General features: G+C 36.6%; 1 protein-coding gene across 2 annotated transcripts in view; it reads left to right on the top strand.

Annotated features, from left to right (window-relative positions):
- LOC109071993 (BRISC and BRCA1-A complex member 2) overlaps positions 1-21,241 on the top strand; it is a 72,921-nt gene that overhangs the window by 5,120 nt on the left and 46,560 nt on the right. The window contains exons 2-4 of one of the 2 annotated variants that reach the window (XM_042742947.1): positions 1,687-1,763; positions 2,588-3,456; positions 6,062-6,156. In XM_042742947.1, coding sequence (XP_042598881.1) covers positions 3,384-3,456; positions 6,062-6,156 — 168 coding nt within the window. In that variant the 5' untranslated portion in view covers positions 1,687-1,763; positions 2,588-3,383. The remainder of the gene's footprint in view (positions 1-1,686; positions 1,764-2,587; positions 3,457-6,061; positions 6,157-21,241) is intronic. The other variant, XM_042742945.1, reaches the window with a different exon arrangement.

Genomic DNA, 21,241 nt, shown 5'->3' with positions numbered 1-21,241 from the left:
CGCATTCCTTGTGTCAAGCCACTCTTGAACAACAGACAGCGTCAGAAGCGCCTCGCTTCATAAAGGACTGGACTGGTGCTGAGTGGTCCAAAGTTATGTTCTCTGATGAAAGTAAATTTTGCATTTCCTTTGGAAATCAGGGTCCCAGAGTCTGGAGGAAGAGAGGAGAGGCACACAATCCACGTTGCTTGAGGTCCAGTGTAAAGTTTGCACAGTCAGTGATGGTTTGGGGAGCCATGTTATCTGCTGGTGTTGGTCCACTGTGTTTTCTGAGGTCCAAGGTCAACGCAGCCGTATACCAGGAAGTTTTAGAGCACTTCATGCTTCCTGCTGCTGACCAACTTTATGGAAATGCAGATTTCATTTTCCAACAGGACTTGGCACCTGCACATAGTACCAAAGCTACCAGTACCTGGTTAAAGGACCATGGTATCCCTGTTCTCAATTGGCCAGCAAACTCGCCTGACCTTAACCCCATAGAAAATCTATGGGGTATTGTGAAGAGGAAGATGCGATATGCCAGACCCAAGAATGCAGAAGAGCTGAAGGCCACTATCAGAGCAACCTGGGCTCTCATAACACCTGAGCAGTGCCCCAGACTGATCGACTCCATGCCACGCCGCATTGCTGCAGTAATTAAGGCAAAAAAAGGAGTCCCAACTAAGTATTGAGTGCTGTACATGCTCATACCTTTTCATGTTCATACGTTTCAGTTGGCCAAGATTTAAAAAAAAAAAAATCCTTTCTTTGTATTGGTCTTAAGTAATATTCTAATTTTCTGAGATACTGAATTTGGGATTTTCCTTAGTTGTCAGTTATAATCATCAAAATTAAAAGAAATAAACATTTGAAATATATCAGTCTGTGTGTAATGAATGAATATAATATACAAGTTTCACTTTTTGAATGGAATTATTGAAATAAATCAACTTTTTTATGATATTCTAATTATATGACCAGCACCTGTATAGTCATCATCAGCCAAAACCTCAGCAGCTACACTACTAAATAATTAAGATGTTAATTGTTTTTGAAAGAAATTTCTTATGCTCACTGAGACTGCATTTATTTGCTCAAAAATACAACAAATTCAGTACTATTTGTGAAACGTTGTTAAAATTTAAAAGAACTATATATATATATATATATACAAATTTTTTAATGTATGCTGAATTTTGCCTTTATTTCAGTCTTCAGTGTGATATCCTTAATAAATCTTTGGTGTTACTATTAATTATTATTGGTGCTCAGTTAATAATAATCGTTCTTCATATTAATGTTGACTGTTTTCTGTCTTTTTTTTTTTTTGGAAACCATGATATTTTCTCAGGATTCTTTGACAAATGGGGTGGGGGGCTTATGGTATAGAAATATTTTGCAGCATAAGACCGCACACTCACTTGCAAGTGATACTTTATTGAGAATAAAGAATCAACAATAAAGAATCACCTGCAAGTGAGTGTGCGGTCTTATGCCTCTTTATGATACTTTGATGTCTTCTGACCGGCACCTCGGATGGTGTGCATAGGCATGCTTGTTTTACTTAGAAATGTTTTGTAACATTATACATATCTTTATTGTTACTTTTAATCAATTGAATGCATCCTTGCTAAATAAATAAATTTTGTTTCAATTTTTTTGAAGTATTGAAGTGTCGTTGAAAGTTTTTCCCCTTTTTCGTTTTAGCTGCACATCACTAATGCCTGGTCCTTGCTGTGACAGATTCAAACTTCATATTCCATATGCTGGAGAGACTCTTAAATGTGAGTAGTTCTTCCATGAGTATGAACAGATGATCAGAGGTCACTCATAACTATGTGAAAGTTGCTGATGTTTAATGATAGTGGTTTGCTATATGTTCCTGCAGGCTACAAAGTTCTTGTCAGACATGCTAAAATAGTGCTGATTTAATGTGTAGTGATGCATTATTAATGTATTACATTTTCAAACGGCAGTGTACAGTATAAATCATCGCATTGTTAACTACAGTGCGTTTGTATTTTCTGATATGTTATCATCAACTTCAGCTCTGGGATTTCTCATCAAAGTGCTAAAAAGTGATTGATTAAAACCTTATTAAAGCTGAGATGGCAAACTCATTAAACACCAATGATATTTTGTGTTTGATAAGCAAAGCTATTTGTAATCCAGTGAGTTCATGAGAACCACTTTTGTAATTTTACATCTTATTAATCATTCTTGCTAAGACAAACATCACTTTATACTAAAAATGTATTTGTTAACACTCATATAATTCCAAACTTATAACACTTTTGTGGAAAACAAAAGAAGATCTTTTGAAGAATGTTTCAACCAGTTTTGTTCATATTATTAAAGGTAGCGAAAGGATGAAAGGATGCCACATCGTTTGATGGAAATAAAAATTATCAACCTACAGAGGGCTGAATTTGAAAATCTGAAAATCAAAGTGAAAAAATGTTGCAGTGGGCTAGTCAATTTTGCTAAAATTTCATTGCAGCAACTTAAAATGGTACTCAGTAGTTTTTTATGGCCCCCATGTGCTTGCATGCATGCCTGAGAATGACGGATGAGATGACGGATGGTGTCCTGTGGTATTTCCTCCCAGATCTGGACCAGGGCATCACTGAGCTCCTGGACAGTCTGAGGTGCAACCTGGCGGCATCGGGTGGACCGAAACATAATGTCTCAGAGGTTTTCTATTGGATTTAGGTCAGGCGAGCGTGGAGACCATCCAATGGTATCAATTCCTTCATTCTCCAAGAACTGCCTGCATACTTTCTGCACATGAGGCCGGGCATTGTCATGCACCGGAAAGAACCCAGGAACCACTGCACTGGTGTAGGGTCTAACAGTGGGTCCAAGGATTTCATCCCTATACCTAATGGCAGTCAGCGTGCCATTGTCTAGCCTGTAGAGGTCCGTGTGTCCCTTCCCAGACCATCCCTGACCCACCACCAAACCGGTCATGCGGAACGATGTCACAGGAAGCATAACGTTCTCAACGGCTTCTTCAGACCCTTTCACATATGTCACATGTGCTTAGGGTGAACCTGCTCTCATCTTTAAAAAGCACAGGGCGCCAGTGGCACACCTGCCAATTCTGGTGTTCAGTGGCAAATGCCAATTGAGCTCCACGGTCCTCCACTAGAGGACGTCAGGCCCTCAGGCCACCCTCATGAAATCTGTTTCTGATTGTTTGGTCAGAGACATTCACACCAGTGGTCTGCTGGTCATTTTGTAGGGCTCTGGCAGTGCTCATCCTGTTCCTCCTTGCACAAAGGAGCAGATACCGTTCCTGCTGATGGGTTAAGGACCTTCTACGCCCCTGTCCAGCTCTCCTAACCGCCTGTCTCCTGGAATGTCCTCCATGCTCTTGAGACTGTACAGCAAAACTTCTTGCAATGGCCCGTATTGATGTGCCATCCTGGAGGAGTTGGACTGCCTGTGCAAATGGTGGATTCTGCGTTATGATTGGTGAGATCGCCTGTCAGTCCCTATGAAGTTAAACAAATTTTTGGTGAGAATATAATAGAAACTTGCTGACATAAGCATCACAGCTTAATGTTGGAGCTCAGGCCTAGATGGTCTTACCTTCTGTTTTTTTGCTTTATTTAGTAATAGACTGTAATTGTTTTGTGGCAAGCTAGCCTTTATTCAAGGGGAATTCACACAGAAACCTAAAGGCAAGTTTTGGTCCTCCTTTTCCCATAAACCAATAGAACTACATTCTACAATAGAACAGCCCATAACTCTATGAACTTTAGGCAAATGTTAGACCAATAAAACTGTATTACACGGATTCTTCAAGACTTTGTAATGGTGGTGCACTGAGCACAATTCTTTCAATTTGGAAACAAGCTTCTGAGAAGGGCTTTTAGAGGTTTTGTCTGAAATGCTTTCAAGTACCACAGCTCAGTGATGTTAAATGAGGTTGGATAGTAATTATAACTCGGCAGTGATCTTAATTGGGAGTTCCTGTTATAGCTCTGAGTCATGAGACACTCAAACACTCAAGCAGTTTTTCAAGGAGGCCACATTTGAACAAATTTCTTGGAGCTGGAATTGATCATGGAGTCTGACAGTGAGAAATCAAGGTTACTCAGTGAGGCTTTCTTCTTTCTTCATGTTGGAGATGCATGGCCTGATGGCCATCAACTTATTTGTAATGTTTTGTTGTAATTTGGGGCTGTTCAAAAGAATTATAAGAAAAACTATGGGTTTGTTAATGAAGAAGTTTGGTTGTTGGTCATTTTGGGGCATTGGTTTATGCCTAAGGCAGTGCTTTTAGTTGTGTGCATTATCAGAGAGTTATAATATTAAATTTTTGCATTAGTGGCCTTTACTGAAGGTCAGCACTCAAGTGAAAATTTAAATGGAGAATCAAATTTAGTACTTAAATGGACGCGTAGCTGTATTCTTAACACTGTCACGATAAATCATAGTAATCAGTATTTGAATTACATCTGAAGTAATAACACTTGTAATAACACTTGCTCCCCATTTTTTTCACATTAATTACAATAATTGTCCTTTTTTTTCTTGGTATTGTTCAAATAGAAAGATTGATTTTCTTGCTCCTAAATAATCAAGAATGATACCAGAGTTGAGAGTTGGAACTGCTTGATAGGTTGGATTTCGCAAATGCCAGTGGCTGAAAGTTGAAAAGTGACTCAAGACCTTTTCATAACTCGTCGCCTTTGTTTTACCAATGACTTGCCTAAGGATTCCAGACCTATGCAAATTATCAGAGAATCTTTCAGAAACTCTGTATGGTATGATTTTTTTAAGCATCTGTTTTATAAATGTCACAATCTTTCTGCTGTGGAATTGTGTTCTATGTCCAAACATCAATGTAAATAGTTTTCTCTATTAACTTTTTTTTTTTTACTAGGAGAAACAGAAAAAAAGAGAGAGAAAGAAATATTTGAGCATTTCTCAACTATTGCCTGCTCCCATTGCTAGGTGGTACATTGTGTTGCCGTTCTTCCAGGAAGAATGCTGATTGTTTACTTGTGATACTAATGCTCTGGCAGGAGTGCTGACTGTTGTTTGCATGCAAAGAGAGCACTCCAGTCACTAAACAGAGTCCTCCAGCTTTCTGCTTCTCACAAGAGTTTGCGACAGCTGTTGTTTTTTTTTTTTTTTAGTAGCACCCACCTTGACTACCCTCAGGGTGTAAATTTGGGTAGTGCTGCATATTTGCCCAACATTTATGCTTCTTTGCCAAGTCCACTATCTCTTTTTAGGTATTTGGCAACAGTTTTTCCAAGATGCCATCAGATGTGACAGATGTACAAGTCAGTACGACAAACATCATCCAGGCGCATGCTCCATCTGTGGAAAATTACTGCCTTGTGTTTGTTTTGCTCTGTGTTTTTTTTCCATGGAAAAGACAGAAGAGAAGTAGTATGGAAAAAAGAAGAAATGTATATTATTTAAACACGCACGTTCTAAAGTCATTGATGGGAGCTAAGCAAGTTATAAAAACAATGCTTGGAACAAGGATGTTGAGTTGTATTCTACTCTGAAAGCTTGATTGTGTGCTCTAAGGGATTAATGGAAAGTAGTATGTGTTTACCTTTTCACCTCTAGCACACAGATAAACCCATAATAATAGTATCACCTGTCTATCAATATTTATATTGGAACATTATACCCATGATTGAAAATATTGCTTTTTCAATGGCTTGTTTAATGTCCATTAGTGCGATAATGCCCTTTTAGAGTTGGTGTCACTACAAGAGCCATTAGGCCATCCACAAAAAAAAAAAAGCTAGTCTTTGATATTGACATTAGTTGTTTGGTCTAATAAGATCAAGCATCGATAATCAACTATGAAACCATTATTTTTTACATAAAGAGCTTACATGGAAAGTACAGTGTGTGAATATCATACAGGCATCTTAAGTGCAGATCTCCTTGACACAGTGAGATTTGCCTTTTGCGTGGTTGTATTCTACAGTGCAACTCAAAGAGTTGGCTTGTGTATTGGCTTGAACTGGATGTAAATCAATAATGTGTGTCATTTCACATGGTTTATGAAGTAATTATTAGTGTGATTAACCCTTTCTTCTTACAGGGGACATTATCTTCAATGCCAAAGACCCAGAATTGCCCCCAGACTTTATCTTCGGAGAGGATGCTGACTTCCTGCCTGAACCATCAGAACTCCCGGTGTGTATTACAATTATAATTATAATTATATGACCTTATTACTCTGTATTCTAAATATAGAGAATTTTAGATAAATATTATGTTATGGAACAGTAGTTTAAAAAGTAGTAAGAAAACAGGAATGTACAAAAAGATAAATTTTCAATGTTAAAACAAAACCCATGTAAGATGATGCATTCAGTTTAGATCTTTTCTGTACAGAGAGACCAAATTTAACAAAATCTGACAAATAAAAATAGTCTTGTTTTAGTGTCTATGCTTGCTTTAGGGTCACTCTTACCCCCCACAAAAAAATTTTCTCAAATCTCCAGTGAACCAAAAATGTGGTAGCTTCAGGCTACACATACTTCAGAAATACATACAACAAGGCAGAACAATGGCTCTGTTATTATTGAATATCTTTGAAGTAGTAGTGCAACAGAGCTTTCAGCTGTTTTGACTTCCTTTAGTGTGGTTCGTTAAATCAGATGGCTGGTATCGATGTGCGTGGTCGACTCAGCAGCCAAATTTGACCTGCGGGGCTTCCAGTGTTCTGAAGAGAGAGTGTTGGTGAATTACATAAGTGTTGCGTCTGCACTTAAAAGTGTCCTTCTTCTGGAGCTGATTTTAGGATTGCACAATTAGCAACAGAGGCAGTGCTTCTGCAGAACACCCTCAAAAACAACTATCCAGATAGAAAACTCACTAGGCTTTGAAACAGTCATTCATTCTTTTTTTTCTTTTTTATTATAAATGTTGGTTTGTTTTTTGTTAGGGTTAGGGGGTTAAGAATATCATTTTTTGGCATGAAAGAGCCACTGTGACTGTGTTACAGTGCTACACAGTGTGCCGCATGCTAAGCCTTTGTGTATTCTGTGTGGGGTTAGATTTGTTTAATTTCCAAATAAATAGATTATGATCCTCAGATAAATGTGGAGAGTTTCAATAATTAAATTAAGTTCACAAATAAATAAAATACAATTGTCAAAGAAAAAATGACAGTAATTATTTTGGCTGTAGCTAGAACATGCTGCGATTGTTCAAAGCATTGTGTTGTTATCTGATTGGCTTGAGTAGATGGTGGGAGGAGTCCATCTATTTGTGGATTTGTGCTAAAAATTTGACGCTAAAAATGTTTTAAAATATACAGAAGTATATGGTGATTAATAAATGCAGGAAGCCATCCACAGATGTGTCCTGTGATCAGGGTTATTATAGTTAACTATAATAGTTAACTGGTTGTTATTGCAGTTAACTATAATAACCATAAAAAAAGTATAAAAAAAATCTTACTCTGAAATAAAAATCAACTTAAAATAAAATATTTATAAACTTTAAAGTTATGTATTTTCATTAAACTATCAGTTTATTTGCAGATTGTAACCTAATTTTTTTGTAAAATATGCAACAAGTCTACCCCCATAGTTATGCGTCAGACCTTGGTGAGTTTATGAAGAGTTAGTGTTCAGTGACATAGTATAACGAACTGTTTCAGGTGCACTTGAGAAATTTCACAGACCCTCAGCATCCTTGATGGCCGAATGGTTAGAGAGTTTGACTCCTAACCCTAAGGTTGTGGGTTTGAGTCTCGGGCCGGTAATAACACGACTGAGGTGCCCTTGAGCAAGGCACCGAACCCCCAACTGCTCCCCGGGCACCGAAGCATAAATGGCTGCCCACTGCTACAGGTGTGTGTTCATGGTGTGTGTGTTCACTACTGTGTGTGTGCACTTTGGATGGGTTAAATGCAGAGCACGAATTCTGAGTATGGGTCACCATACTTGGCTGTATGTCACGTCACTTTGATATGTTGTTCTGCCTCTCAGGCTGCCTTCATGCATTGTTAAACACTATTCTTCCAAATGAGTGGCATAATCAAATCTGTTATCACAAACAATCCATAGGTCAAACCCATTAAGAAACCAGTCATGTGCCATTACCTTCTTTTTTTTTTTGATCATTGGTTTTATTATATCCCTGTTATAAATGAATGTTTTGTAGTCACATTGTGAGAAAAACACAGCAACAGATTCCACTGACCATTGTCATATTGCTGTGCTGTAAAATGATTAATCACGATTAATCACATCCAAAATAAAAGTTTTTGTTTACATAATATGTGTGTGCACTATATATATATTTATTATGTATATATATATATATATATATATAAATACACACACATGCATGTATATCTTTAAGATTTTTTATATACATGCAAATACATGTAAATATTTTCAAAATATTTACTGTATGAGAGTGTATTTATATATACACAATAAATATACACAGTTCACACTCATATATTATGTAAACAAAAACTTTTATTTTGGATGTGATTAATCGCAATTAATCATTTGACAGCACTAATTGAATTTTTTTTTTTTTATTTGTTTTATATTATTTTCTATTCATAGGCAAAATGTACTGACATCTCAAATGGGTCCACCAGATTCATCTTGTGGTGTGTTAAATAACTTTTTTAATGAGAATTAGAGATGATGTTTGCAAGGAAGACAGAGTTTGTGCAAGACATGGTCTAGATTCGTCTGGACTCTGTTGTTAAGACTCCTCATACCCTGATTGCTTAAAACTGTCCTCCAGGCTATTTTTAAGGAGGAGTGAAAAAATCCCCTGCTTATGTCAGAGTCTGTGAGACGGTGACTATTGCTCACCGTCTCTTGAATGCAGCTGAAAACATGAGGGGGGGAAGCACCTCTATGCTGCCAAGGCTGCACTCTGCCCATGTGTTTGCTCTGTGTTTTAGCTTCTTCATTATGGCGGGTATGTGTGTGCAGCCATTTGGTTTCTTTTCCATGGATATTTCCTTACGCTGGTTTGCAGCCGCTCTCCCTCTGTCTTGTTCTTCATCCTGTTTATTCTGCACTAAGCTGGATTTTTTTTTTTTTTTTATGTGTAACCAAACATGAATAATCCAAAATGCCTGGGGATGTTAATATACCACATAATAGGCAGACATAATGTCTGAAAACAGGTGTAAATGTGTTATAATTTGCTTTTGTTCTTCCCAGACGGTTCTGCTGCTTTAATTCGGCTGTCAGTGCGTCCCATGCAAACTGATAACTTTCACACTGGCATGTGAGAGACTCAAGATCAACAATGACGTCTTGCGTCCGGATCGTTCACACCTCAATATGTTCCAAAATCTAGTGACTAGCTTACTTGCTTCCTTTTGTGAGACCCAGGGTGGCCTCGCAATTTGTTGTGAATGGAAGAGCAGTAAAATAATGAAGTTGTTCTGTTTAGTTTAGTTTAAATTATGCACGTTTTTGAAAAATGTAGTTTAAATAGGTTTTGTAGGATGTTAACAGGTTGCTTCGCTCACGACAAAACAACTGTTATGTTTAATAATTCTAGGTGTCGTATCACCAGCGCTCAGATGCTGGACACAGGCTTGTTTTCCAGTTACATGGAATATTGCAGAGATTTCACACTGCTTTGAGGAATTTCTGATGTCTCGGCAAAACTTGGGGTTGTTTACGCTCTGTCACAAGTATTATTAGCTGCTAACCAACATTTTGTTTCCATGGCTTGAATGGTGGGTTTACGTGAATAGCTGACACCAGAAGATTTACTAAGGTGTGAAAAGAAATGTTACAAGAGTGTTTTCATCATTTATAATTTTAAAGTCAATTAATGTAGGTTCTTTTTACTCGTTTTTAAAGTTTTCCTATTTCAAGGCATCAGTGATCTGTTACAAGATACACAAGGACAGAATTCATTTGATGCCATTGTTTTTAAACTATTGTGCACAAATGCAAATTAAACTTTTATCGTATTTTATCCAAATATGAAAAAATAAATAAATAAATGCAATTCAGTACACAGTAAACAGTAGAGATGTCCTGATGCTGCTTTGTAATTTGCTGTTAGTATTGGCATCGCAATTTATTATTTTTAGTACGGGCCTACATTACTTATAACATTATGACTAGGCAGAGATTTTGTTGACACCACAGAGATCACAAGTTTGATTTGGCTAGCTGTGAAAGCACTGCTTGAAACAAAATATGACTCAGCTAGCTCCAAACAGCTCTGTAGCAATTTCATTCAGAGATGCTTTTCATTCAAATAGCAGTCAGCACCTTTTTAATGAACGAAGGTCAAAGAATGCACTACAGTGCAGACATCTGTGCTGTATACAATTTTAGAAAGCATGACGAGTCAGAATTTGTGAAAAAAATTAGATAGGCCACTCATCAAAAATCAGTGGGAGAAAATGTATCATTCAACAAAATGGCTGTAGGAATGTCCTGGAAAGAGACAATTACCTTCTTACATTTACATTATACATGCTGTAATTTGGCATTTGGCAAATGCTTTTATTCAGAGCAACTTGCATTGCATTCAATGCTGTTAGATTTTATTGGGGATATGAAATTTTGGTCTTAACCCATTTAAATAGACAGGAGGACATACTGAAGTAGCACTGAATGGGCATTAATTGTGTAAAAACTTAAAAACATATGCATTAAAATAAGGTTTTTACAATTGTAATGCAGTTTGTCCATCATTAGCTGAAGAACCATAGAGATTCATTGTCAGACTAGTCACAGCCAATCCTGTAGACTAATGTAACATTGACCCAAAATGATTCATGATGCGGTGAAGATGGCCAAAAAGGATACTTTATTCCAGTCTTACTTAATTTCTATAACCAGACCATTCACTTCCACAACTTGGTGGAAAATGTATGATTAAGTGACGGTGCTTCCCAGAATGTACCTCTGGGATCAGGAAGCCAGACCTCAGTTAGCACTTAAGGAAAGACACTACAGGCAAAAATGTTATTTTATTGCACTTTATCTATTTGCTTCTGTAGATTTTAATTACAACCCTAAGACTGAAAAATACAATGTTTTGTTTTAAATAAATTATTATTTTTTCATTTGATAACATTTTAAAATCTGACTAAATTGTTAATGTTTTATAAACTCATTTCAATCAACATCATTTTTGATGATAAATTTGTATTCAAATCAAAAAACTTTAAATCCAGAAAAAAATACAATGAAAAACAGAATTTAGGGGAAAATAAAATGGATTTCATGTTGCTAGTTTTGTGTGAGGCTCAGACCAAAATGTAACTTGCATTTGTTTGTGTACATTAAAATATGGTGCATAAATACATCAGTGATCTGTTACAAGATACACAGGAACCAGTGGCATTTGATGCCATTGGTGTTAAATGTGCACAAATGCAAATAAGACAAAAAAAATAAAAAATTTGCAACGCAATACACCATAAACAGTAGAGATGTCCTGATGCTTCTTTGTAATTTGCTCTTAGTATTGACATTGCAATTTAATATCCTCAATACGGGCACACATTACTTATAACATTTTGACTAGGCAGAGATTGTGTTGATTCCACAGAGACCACAAGTTTGATTTGGCTAGCTGTGAAAGCAAAATTAGTTATAAATCTCCACTTTTTTTTTGCAATTGTAATCAATCAACTAGGGAGGTATGGTGATATCTAATTAGTTAATATCCTATTAATCTGAAGTGTCTTGCCTTAAGGTACAGTTTCTTCTTGCACCAATAATTAAACACATTTTTACTGACTCGTAAAATGTTATTTCATCACCTTGTCATCCCCTTCAATAACCCTCTTTTTCCGAATCGAATCGAAAATAGTATGTCTGTAATTATGTCTCCTGTTCCTGAAGAGCAGAATAAGAGTGAAAGTTAAGCAGAGTTGCGTTTGTTTCAATATGACTAAGGATGCCTCGGTTTAGTATCTTTAATTAACCTCCGTCAAACACTAACAGTGCTGCAGCAGGACACTACAGAGCTTTACTACTTTTGATTTTAATTAGTGGCTTTTCTGGCCGGTGAGGAAAGAGCAGCTAATTGTGGTGAGGTGGCTGAGACAGTGGTCTAAGCTCCAGGATGGAACATCTGACGTTAGCCATGGGAAAACTGGAGAGATCAAAGCACTCTTAGTTTAAGTTTCACCGGGCTTCGGAGAATCGAGGCTGCAGTCTAGACAGCAAACATCTCAGCCTGTGGTGATGTCTTGTTTAGGCTTATATTAATGATTCATGTGACGCATAATCCTGCTATATTCCACGTTTTTGTGTGACCTTGTTTCGACCGCGGTGCAACCCACACTCTATTAAAGGGTTTCACGTTTAAAAGGGCATTGTAACTTAATATCATAGTGTGACTGTTGAATTGTTTGAATGGTGTATGGTTAAAAGAATAGCACCACATTACAGAACAAGTGAAGCATTGAGTCAAGATACAGGCATTTTTTCACTGTACAAGTACTTTTAAACTATAATCAGCAGATTGGCATTGGGAAATGTGTCTTTCACTTTTATATTCTGGCATATATTTGACAGTTTAATTTTAATTTAGAATTAGGTTAGTGTTTACACCGATGAATGTGGCCCAAATCAAATTATTATTATTATTATTTTTTTTATTTTTTTTTGGTGAATGGTAATAATCACTCTGAATCTCAGATTTTGTCTTTAGATCTTGGCCATGCCAGTTGTCATAATACATTGCATTATTCATTCATTCATTCATTCATTCATTCATTCATTTATTGTCAGATCAAAATTCATGCATTTTTTTTTTACTTTATTATTATTTTAATGTCTATAATTATAAAGTTTACATCTTTATAACTCAAAATTTCACTATAATAATAAATATATTGTGTTAGACTTTTGTTTAAATGGAAAATCTAAATTGGTCACTATGTGGTGTGTCTATGTGAAATTTGTGCTATTTTTTTAAATAGTGTAAACTTAATTTCTTTTAATGATTCAGTAGCTCAATGAATTTAGGGAGGTTTAGTATTAAACGGATGCTTTATTCTTATGTTATGGATTAAAGCGCCTGTCATTTGCCCCTCTCCCTTTCTCTGGATACATAATTTCCTATCAATCCCCATGGTCTCCCGGAATTGCCTTCAAGTTTTTCTAGGCCTATTCTGGCAATCACACCGGCAGTTCTATTTTTTACAAGTCACTTGGCATTATGGGAAGGATATAGCATTGACAATAGAGAGGTAGCAGGGGTTGTGTTTTGGCATGGCCTGAATACACCGTTCATACTGACCAGGAAACTGCCGGGAAGTGTATCAGCCAGGGAGATTTTGGAAACAACCAGAGGACACCAATGGCTGGGTACAGAAGTGTTAATGTGCACACTATCATCTCTTTATAATTCTATTATAAATATTGTTTCTGGTAAAATGATTGATATTGAGTTCTGAGAACTTTATCTATCTGGCCTTGTTTTTCTGAAATGTTTGCCAGGCAAGAAGACCGAGGAAAAAAAAAAAGAAAAAAAAACAAAAAACAGAATGAGTTCCAAGTGGAAAAAAACACAGTTCACACAAGACATACTTTGTATTACACTTAGTCATGCAGTCTGTATTATTAAGACCCTGTCATAACTAGCTTGACAAATATTTGCACAGCCTTTCACTTTCAGATATATATCTTTTTTCTTTTCTTTTTTTTTTTTTTTTTTTTTTTAAACTCTTTTAATGGGACCTTCTCCTAAATTTGCACATCTGGAGTTTCCAAACACATTGCAACACTCTGTCCTGAGTAACCTGTGTTATTTCAGCCCTTTCATTTCTACGGCCCTGCTTCCAGGTCTCCTACACACCAGGAACTCTGCTTTGAACAGTGGTTTTTAAGTGTTCAAAGTAATTATTGTAAATATTCGCATTTAGCCTGCACCTGAACCATGAGTGTGCTTTGGGAAAAACCCTCAACTGCCATAAATCCAGACATATGCAGGAGCATAGAGGCACCGTTTGCTGACATTAAGTGCTATAATCCTCTGCAGCCCTCACAGAAAAACCAGTTTGAGCAAAAAAAAAAAAAAAACTGGTTTACTAACAGTAACAAAGCACTATTTCAGGTTAAGTATAGTTTACGCTTACTTCATGGTGACCATTGAGCTCAAACTAAACAATAAGGTGACATGCAGCAGTAAAGCCATACAAATTAAATGCACTTTTTCAAAGCAGTTGAACTGGATATGTCAGTGCTTCAGTCTTGCTTCAACCCATCCTTAACTCTTTACGTTACATTATGCAGCTTATTGAGAATTGTACTGTTACTTTTCTAAGAAAGCATTTTTGCAAATTTAACTAAGTGAGCAATGAAATGAGTGGGCAAAAAAATCTCATGGATTTACTGTGAAGGGATTAGAGACTTGATTAACTGGTAAAGAAAAATTCTTTACTGTTGTCCATCATGGGAAAGGAAATGGAGAATTGGAGGCTCTATGGTGGATGCAGTAAAACATGATTTTAATAGAATCTGCCGTTCCCTCCTGCTGAAGGAATACCTCATGTCCCGCTACACAACAATGCAGTGCAGGGTGACCATTTACAGAGGCAGGCAAACCTGGGCACACTTAACAACCATTTCCTCTTCCTTCCTGTTCTGCTAAAGCAAATCCCAAAGCCATTACTGGCAAAGCCATTGACAGAAATGGAAATATGGAAATATATTTTTTGTAAGTTTGTGGGTGGCTCACAATCTTATTGTAATCCAGTGGTAATGCTTTGCTTAGGAGTGTATATTTTGTATAATCATGAATACATATTAAGGTGAAGGCAATTTAGATTTTTTTGATTTTTTATTTTTTTTTTTCACTTGGGAAATTCTCTTCCCTGTTTCGGTTATCTGTACATAGTTGGATAGATGCATATTCATTTTGCATCCCTGTTACTCATTTTGGTTTAGATTTAATTTATTTATTCTTGAAGTTTGTACATTTTATTCCATTAATTTAGTATGATAATGTATTAAATATATATGGATAGAAAAATAATGGAAGTTTAGGTGCCTGTTTTCATTTTGTTAGGAAAAAGACATACTTTTCTGTAGTTTCAGTGTCTATTTTGTACCCTTTTTGTGGGATGTGCCTTCTCTTTTTTCTTTTTTTTTTTTTTGAAACATCAAGTTCATGTGAAGAGAACATTCTGGACCTCCTCAGCCAAGTCCCTTTGAACACATGACAAAATCAATTTAGTGTGATCTTAAACTTGGCACACTTTTGACACTCTTCATGAGGGAAACTGAACACTTGCCCACACTCAAATTAGACGTTAGCTCAGATTAATTTAATACTCAAAATATTTTTCCTCTTTTTAATTTTCTGCTCAAGTTTGTTGCTATTTGTTGGGGCTGATTGCCAGCGGCACAAAAATTATATTAAGGTGCTTAAATAATAGCTGTGTCCTAAATAATTATCTCTGAATTTCAGATGAAAGTTCTTCTTATAGACTTTTGATGAAGCATTTTGAAAACAGAACCAAGTATAAAAGAGTTCAACCTCAAGACCTTGCGTTACATTTTTCTGTTTTGTGCCTGTTTCTATTTGCGAAATTTGAAAAGTTATATGCTTGTTGCAGAATGCATCAATCTACCCAATCCAGAAAATCTTCTGAGGTTTTATCAATAAACTCCCATCGTTTAATTTGTTTACTGACAGATTTTGTTGTGACTGATGCATTATTATGCAGAAAGCCACTGTCAGAGCAGCTCTTTCTGTTTCTGTGTGCGTGTGTGTGCGTTCATGTGTGTGGGAGGTTTGCTCTGAAGGTGAGGAGGACTGGGTGTGCCTCTCGGGCGTTACTGAACCCGGAGGCGTCACACCCACGGCACATCAACCTCAGCCGAGCTCTGACAGATCAGCTTACAGGAACTCGCACTCCCCTTTTAATATGTTCCCAGTGTGGCCACATATTTACTGTGTAACAAAAAGACAAAAGATCTGCAGAACAGATAAAAATATCTGCTTTTTTATATTTATTAGTATTTTGTTTATTTATTTATTTTTCACTCTTTGTGTCTGTGTGCCCAGTGCATTAAACTCTAAAGCAAAGTGTCAAGTTAGATTTAAAACCGAGTTTTTAATCTGTATAGATTAATATATCTGTTCAAATCTACTTATATATGATGATATCAATGCAACCACCAGAAAATTGATGTTGTAATTTAAGTGACTGATATCACGGCTGTGATTGCCTGAATTTTATCATAAAAATATGGTAGCACTATTTTCATTAGCTGAAATAATGTTATTATACAGAACTGCTAAAATCTGTTTTACCTTCATAATAAGCTGACAACCACCTTAAAAACACAGACTGTAAAGAAAAAGCCACATAAAAGTTGAAGTTCATCACTGCTAGCTTTCCACAAGCAATGATAAATGAGATAAGAGATGAAGTGTAGAAAAAAAAAATGAAACCGTTATTTCAGTGAAAAACAAACATCAAATGTGAGCTGTCACACAGAGAATTGTGGGAATGTAAATTTTCATTTTTTACTCTGAATTATAAGATAAAAAAATACACATTTAACAGTATTTTACATTAAATTACATCTAATTTCTCATTAGTTCTGTTGCAGCATTTTTAAATAGTCTTTTATGAAAAGTACAGTCATATTATCTTATAAAAGAATAAAATTGGTTCTGCTATGAGGAGGTCATTCATTGAAAATAAATAGATTTAAACATCTTTTGGATTCTATTTATTTATTTTTTTTAGGTCAATTTGCAATTTTTTTTTTTTTTTTTTTTAATGTGTGTGTAATGAAGAGATGTTACAAAACGAAGACTGCTTTGTCCTCTCTGTGAGTAATGGTTTCCAGGCAGACAGGACCTGGAGTGACTCAGAAAGAGTGTAAATATTGCATCACTGTACCTGCGTAGGCCTTTTGTTTTATGGCACGTATCTAGCATTTTGCGATCGACTGCTGTCTCGATTTTATTGTCTGGGGAGCATAAAGTGACAGAGACTCTCCAGGGGCCCTGGTAAGTCCAAACACAGTTCCTCTGACACAGCACATTCCTGAATCCGGCTTTCCTTCGTTTTCTTCATCCTCAACTCTCCTCGGGCTGTTCATTGCTTCATCCTAAAACATACCTAAACAATATCCAACTTGTTTTCCGTCGCCCACTCATTACGGGAATCCTGTTGTTGCTGGTAACCGTAGACAGCCCAGGATGATGAGGTCATTGCTGGTGTAAGCGTCCTGCCTCTGCCCCAGCTTCCTCTCCCTGCAGAAAGGATGAGCCCTTCCTTCTCCAAAACAATGGCATCTTTCTTCTTGCTCAGATTGATCTATAGAGAGACGTACAGAAAAGTGGCCAGACGGACACCAGACTGTTATTGTCATCTTTTCTAACCATTCAGTGCTTAACTCTTTCTTGTTGATGCGGCATGCAAATAACTCTGACATTTGACCCTTGTGATCTCAAAACAGATCGATCTTAAAATAGAGCAGTAACTGATAAAAAGTGGCTAATGGAGATGGCTTGTATATGTGCACCACTGTGGTTATGTCATCATCAGCTGGCTCATAGTGTTTCTGGCATGGGTTTAGCTGCTGAATGCCTCAGATGTTTTCTGGGGTCATTTATACTCAGTTTTTGTGAAAAGCCGTCAAATGAGCGGTTGTACTTTACACAACTGTCAAGCTTTCATATAAAATGATGTCATTCAGAATTCCTTCAAAACACAATGATGCGTCAAAGCCAGAATGCTCTTTAGTTTTCTTGTGATTCTCTGATCATGTTACAGATCCTAGTATAATGTTCCAGTCAATGGAAAAATAAAAATAAAAAACATCTTTATAACTGATTAATGTAGAGTGTGAATCTTTGGGTAGACAGCGAAGCTGATTCAGGAATGATTTTTGCAGATTCAGAATTATTAAATTTGATTTGCATTAATTATTTTATTTAAAGTGTGTTAATAGTAGGGATGGGTGATATGACCAAAATCTTAAAAGTTTTGAAAAAAAAAATAAAAAATGGTCCCACTTTATATTAAAGGTATATACTTGGCAGTCTATGGGACAGTCACAGGCCTCCAGGTTTTCATCCAAAATATCTTAAATTGTGTTCCGAAGACGAACGGAGCTTTTACGTGTTTGGAACGACATGGGGGTAAGTGATCAATGACAAAATTTTCATTTTGGGGTGGAGTATCCCTTCAAGTGGCCTTAACTGCTGTGTACTTACATCAAAAAATAAGTACTTATTGTGTTCATATAATATTGCAAAAACACTTTTGCTGCTGTTGAGGTGGGATACGGGTAAGGTTAGGGAAAGGTTTGGAGGTATGGGTAGGTTTAAGGGTGGGTTAAACTGTAAGGGATGGGTCAACCGTGTCGCTATAAATGTTATTACAGATATGAATTACAAATGTAATTGCATGCAGGTGTTTTTAAAAAATATAATTACAATGTAAAAACATGTATGTACACAATACGTGCATTGTATCAAATGATTATTTTAATGTAGGTACATCATAGTTAAGGCCATCTAATATAAAGTGGGATCAAAAAAATAATACTAGTCTAATGTAAGTCAGAACAAAGAAACAAATGACAGAGGTCAAATGCATAAAATAGAACAAAGAAATAAATGGAATATGGTAGGTCAGTCTTAGAGATACAAAAATTTTATAAAGAAATCAAATGTAAAATCTGTTCATGGAAGAGATTGAAGATGTATGGATTTTTAGATGGAATTTCTGATATCTTCGGTGTATCAGATGGATATAAATTGAATGGATATCAGTGCCCTTGTTGTGATTTGATTTTTTTTATTATAGCTGACCATGATGTATTTACAATTTATCTTCAACTTTACCATAGCAGATATCCACCCTGTATAAATGTGATGAATAATGGCAGTCTAGTAACTGTTTCACACATGTCTTTCTCCCTACCGAGGGGAGTAATGCTGGGCAATGATGTCATCTCACTTTTAAAGTAAAGACTTAAGACATTATCCAGAAAACCACTCCTCATGTGTAGAAACGTTGACTTTCTCATGACCCCCAATCCTGTAAAGAATTTGAAATTCTGTAACAGTTTTAGGGTGTTATCAGTATGGGAAAGATAACTGTTTAGCCCCTGACTCAGTAAAACATTGAGAAGTGTTTCTTAAAGTCAACATGAAACAGAATTTGTATAAGTGACATGAATTTTGTAATTGAATATATTGAATGGTATTCATTGAAATTTGGATTAGTTTAAGAAATGTAGGCATCCTATACCAGAATTAACCTACATAGATGAATGTTGGCTAAATAGCCCATTGGTTGGTTAACATTATTCATAGGTGACGCCAGCAGAAAAGGAATTTTTGGAAATGAATCTTTTTTTTGTAATGTTTAGATATTTTATTTTAGTTTAGTTTAGTTGGCTAGTTTTAGTTAAGTTAGCTAGTTTTAGAGGGCTGTGCAACAAGGACAGTAAATAACTAAAGGAACAGGAACTAGGAATGTCTGGAGCTGGATTCAAGCTGATGTTGCCTTTTTGGGAACCAGTGTATCAGAGCATGTGTCCTAACTACTTTGGCTCAAACCAGTTTACCATTACTGAGAAAGAAAATAACATAAATAAAAATTAGTTTGACAGTTTCAGGAAAGCTTTCAAATTATTTAGCTGTTTAAAAAAAAAAAAAAAAAAAAAAAACCTTTTAAATATTTGGGTTCCTGAACTGATTGCCCTGCAAACACTCTTTCCCTGCTCATCATTCCCGGTCACGGGTGAAGAGCTCATCTCTTATCTTTCCTTTTCCATTTTCCCTCTCTTTTCCATCAACTACGAAAAGACACTTTGATTTGATCCAAGAACTGTAACAAGCTCAGCTGTATGCTGTGGGTTGTGCTGTTAATAAGTTGTGTAATGTGTGCCTCAGTGGACAGACGGCATGCTCTGTCCCCTCTCTCCTCTTCTGCGCGTATGTGACTCAATCAGGCTTGTAGATGGAATGATTCAAGAGAGCGATGAAAATCAAGCCGAAATTGCATTCCCATCATTTAAAAATCCAAGACAGCATGTGACAAACTCATTTTAACACAGCCTGTGTTTGTTTGTGTCTTGCAATGACAGGAATACTTATTTGTTTGTCTTGTTCGTAACCCTTGACAAGGAGCCGAGAGCCAGAGCTGTTCTTTAAGTGAGATACATGTAATGTTTATTTATTTGCTTGCAAAAATTTAGATTCTGCATTTTATTTTCAGTCAGTGTCACTGAAATTTAATTCCAACTTGTGTATATATCACGCGTCAATGAGCAATTGGGCCTCGAAGACGGAACTGGCTGCTGGGTAGAATTAGGCCAGTGAAAAGAATGGTGGAACACTTCGTGAAAAGGTGGCAATTTGGTTTTTGCCCCCTCACTCTGAATTTGCATACCTGTGCACTGCTCCAGTCAGGGAAGCTCATGCAAATTGGGATCACCTATGCAAATGAGGTCAGCCTGTAGGAGGAGAGGAGGAAAGGCAAGTAGACTGTGTTGGCATGCAGGCCTTTTCCCGCTCACGCAGCCCGCAAGAACACGGCAATGCAAACTCTGTGATGGGCATACACCCACTCAACTCACTTCTTTCCCTAATAGCAGTGTGTTTGCAGTAAGAGAGACTGGGAATAGCCTGCGTTCGGTTGCCGTCTGAACCTTCAAAAATCTAGCTTTCTAATCAAACCATTGTTCCCTGCATGCATTAAACATATGGCACAGACTCAAGGTCTTGTACTGTCTTATCTGAGAATTGTGCGAGAACAGTGTTTCCTCTTTTTCAGTGGCTTAATTTCCCATGCTTTGTGGCACATTGCCTTAGCAAGAAATGGAGCTGGAATTTATCGTCTTTTTTCTTCTAGACTTGGGATATGTAGAGTTAGGGGATGAAAGTGTTCCCGCCGGTGCAGGATATCCTGTGGTGTTACCATTTGCCTCACGATGTTTGAAAGGGGGAGTGCAAAGGCACGGAAACCGCCACATCAAGTTAACATTTTGACAATAAAGAGTGATAAGCCCCCAGTTCAGCACTTTAGAAACTGCCACCTGGCTTTAATTGCCTCAGTCCTTTTGTCTTATCCTTATCTCTAAAAGTCTCTGAAGGTTTTTTTTTTTTGTTGTTGTTGTTTTTGCAGTCTAAGCTCTGTATTTGATGTGTGTTCCATATGAAACACCACCTTGCATTATATCTGGCTCAAAATGAATCATTCCATGATGTTTTTTGATAACCTGATGATTCATAAAGCTTGTTTAAGGTTCTAGCAACATGTTGTACTCTG

The sequence above is a fragment of the Cyprinus carpio genome, chromosome B17, assembly GCF_018340385.1.
Source record: "Cyprinus carpio isolate SPL01 chromosome B17, ASM1834038v1, whole genome shotgun sequence".
Taxonomy (NCBI): Eukaryota; Metazoa; Chordata; class Actinopteri; order Cypriniformes; family Cyprinidae; genus Cyprinus; species Cyprinus carpio.
This window is presented reverse-complemented; position numbering and strand designations above follow the sequence as displayed.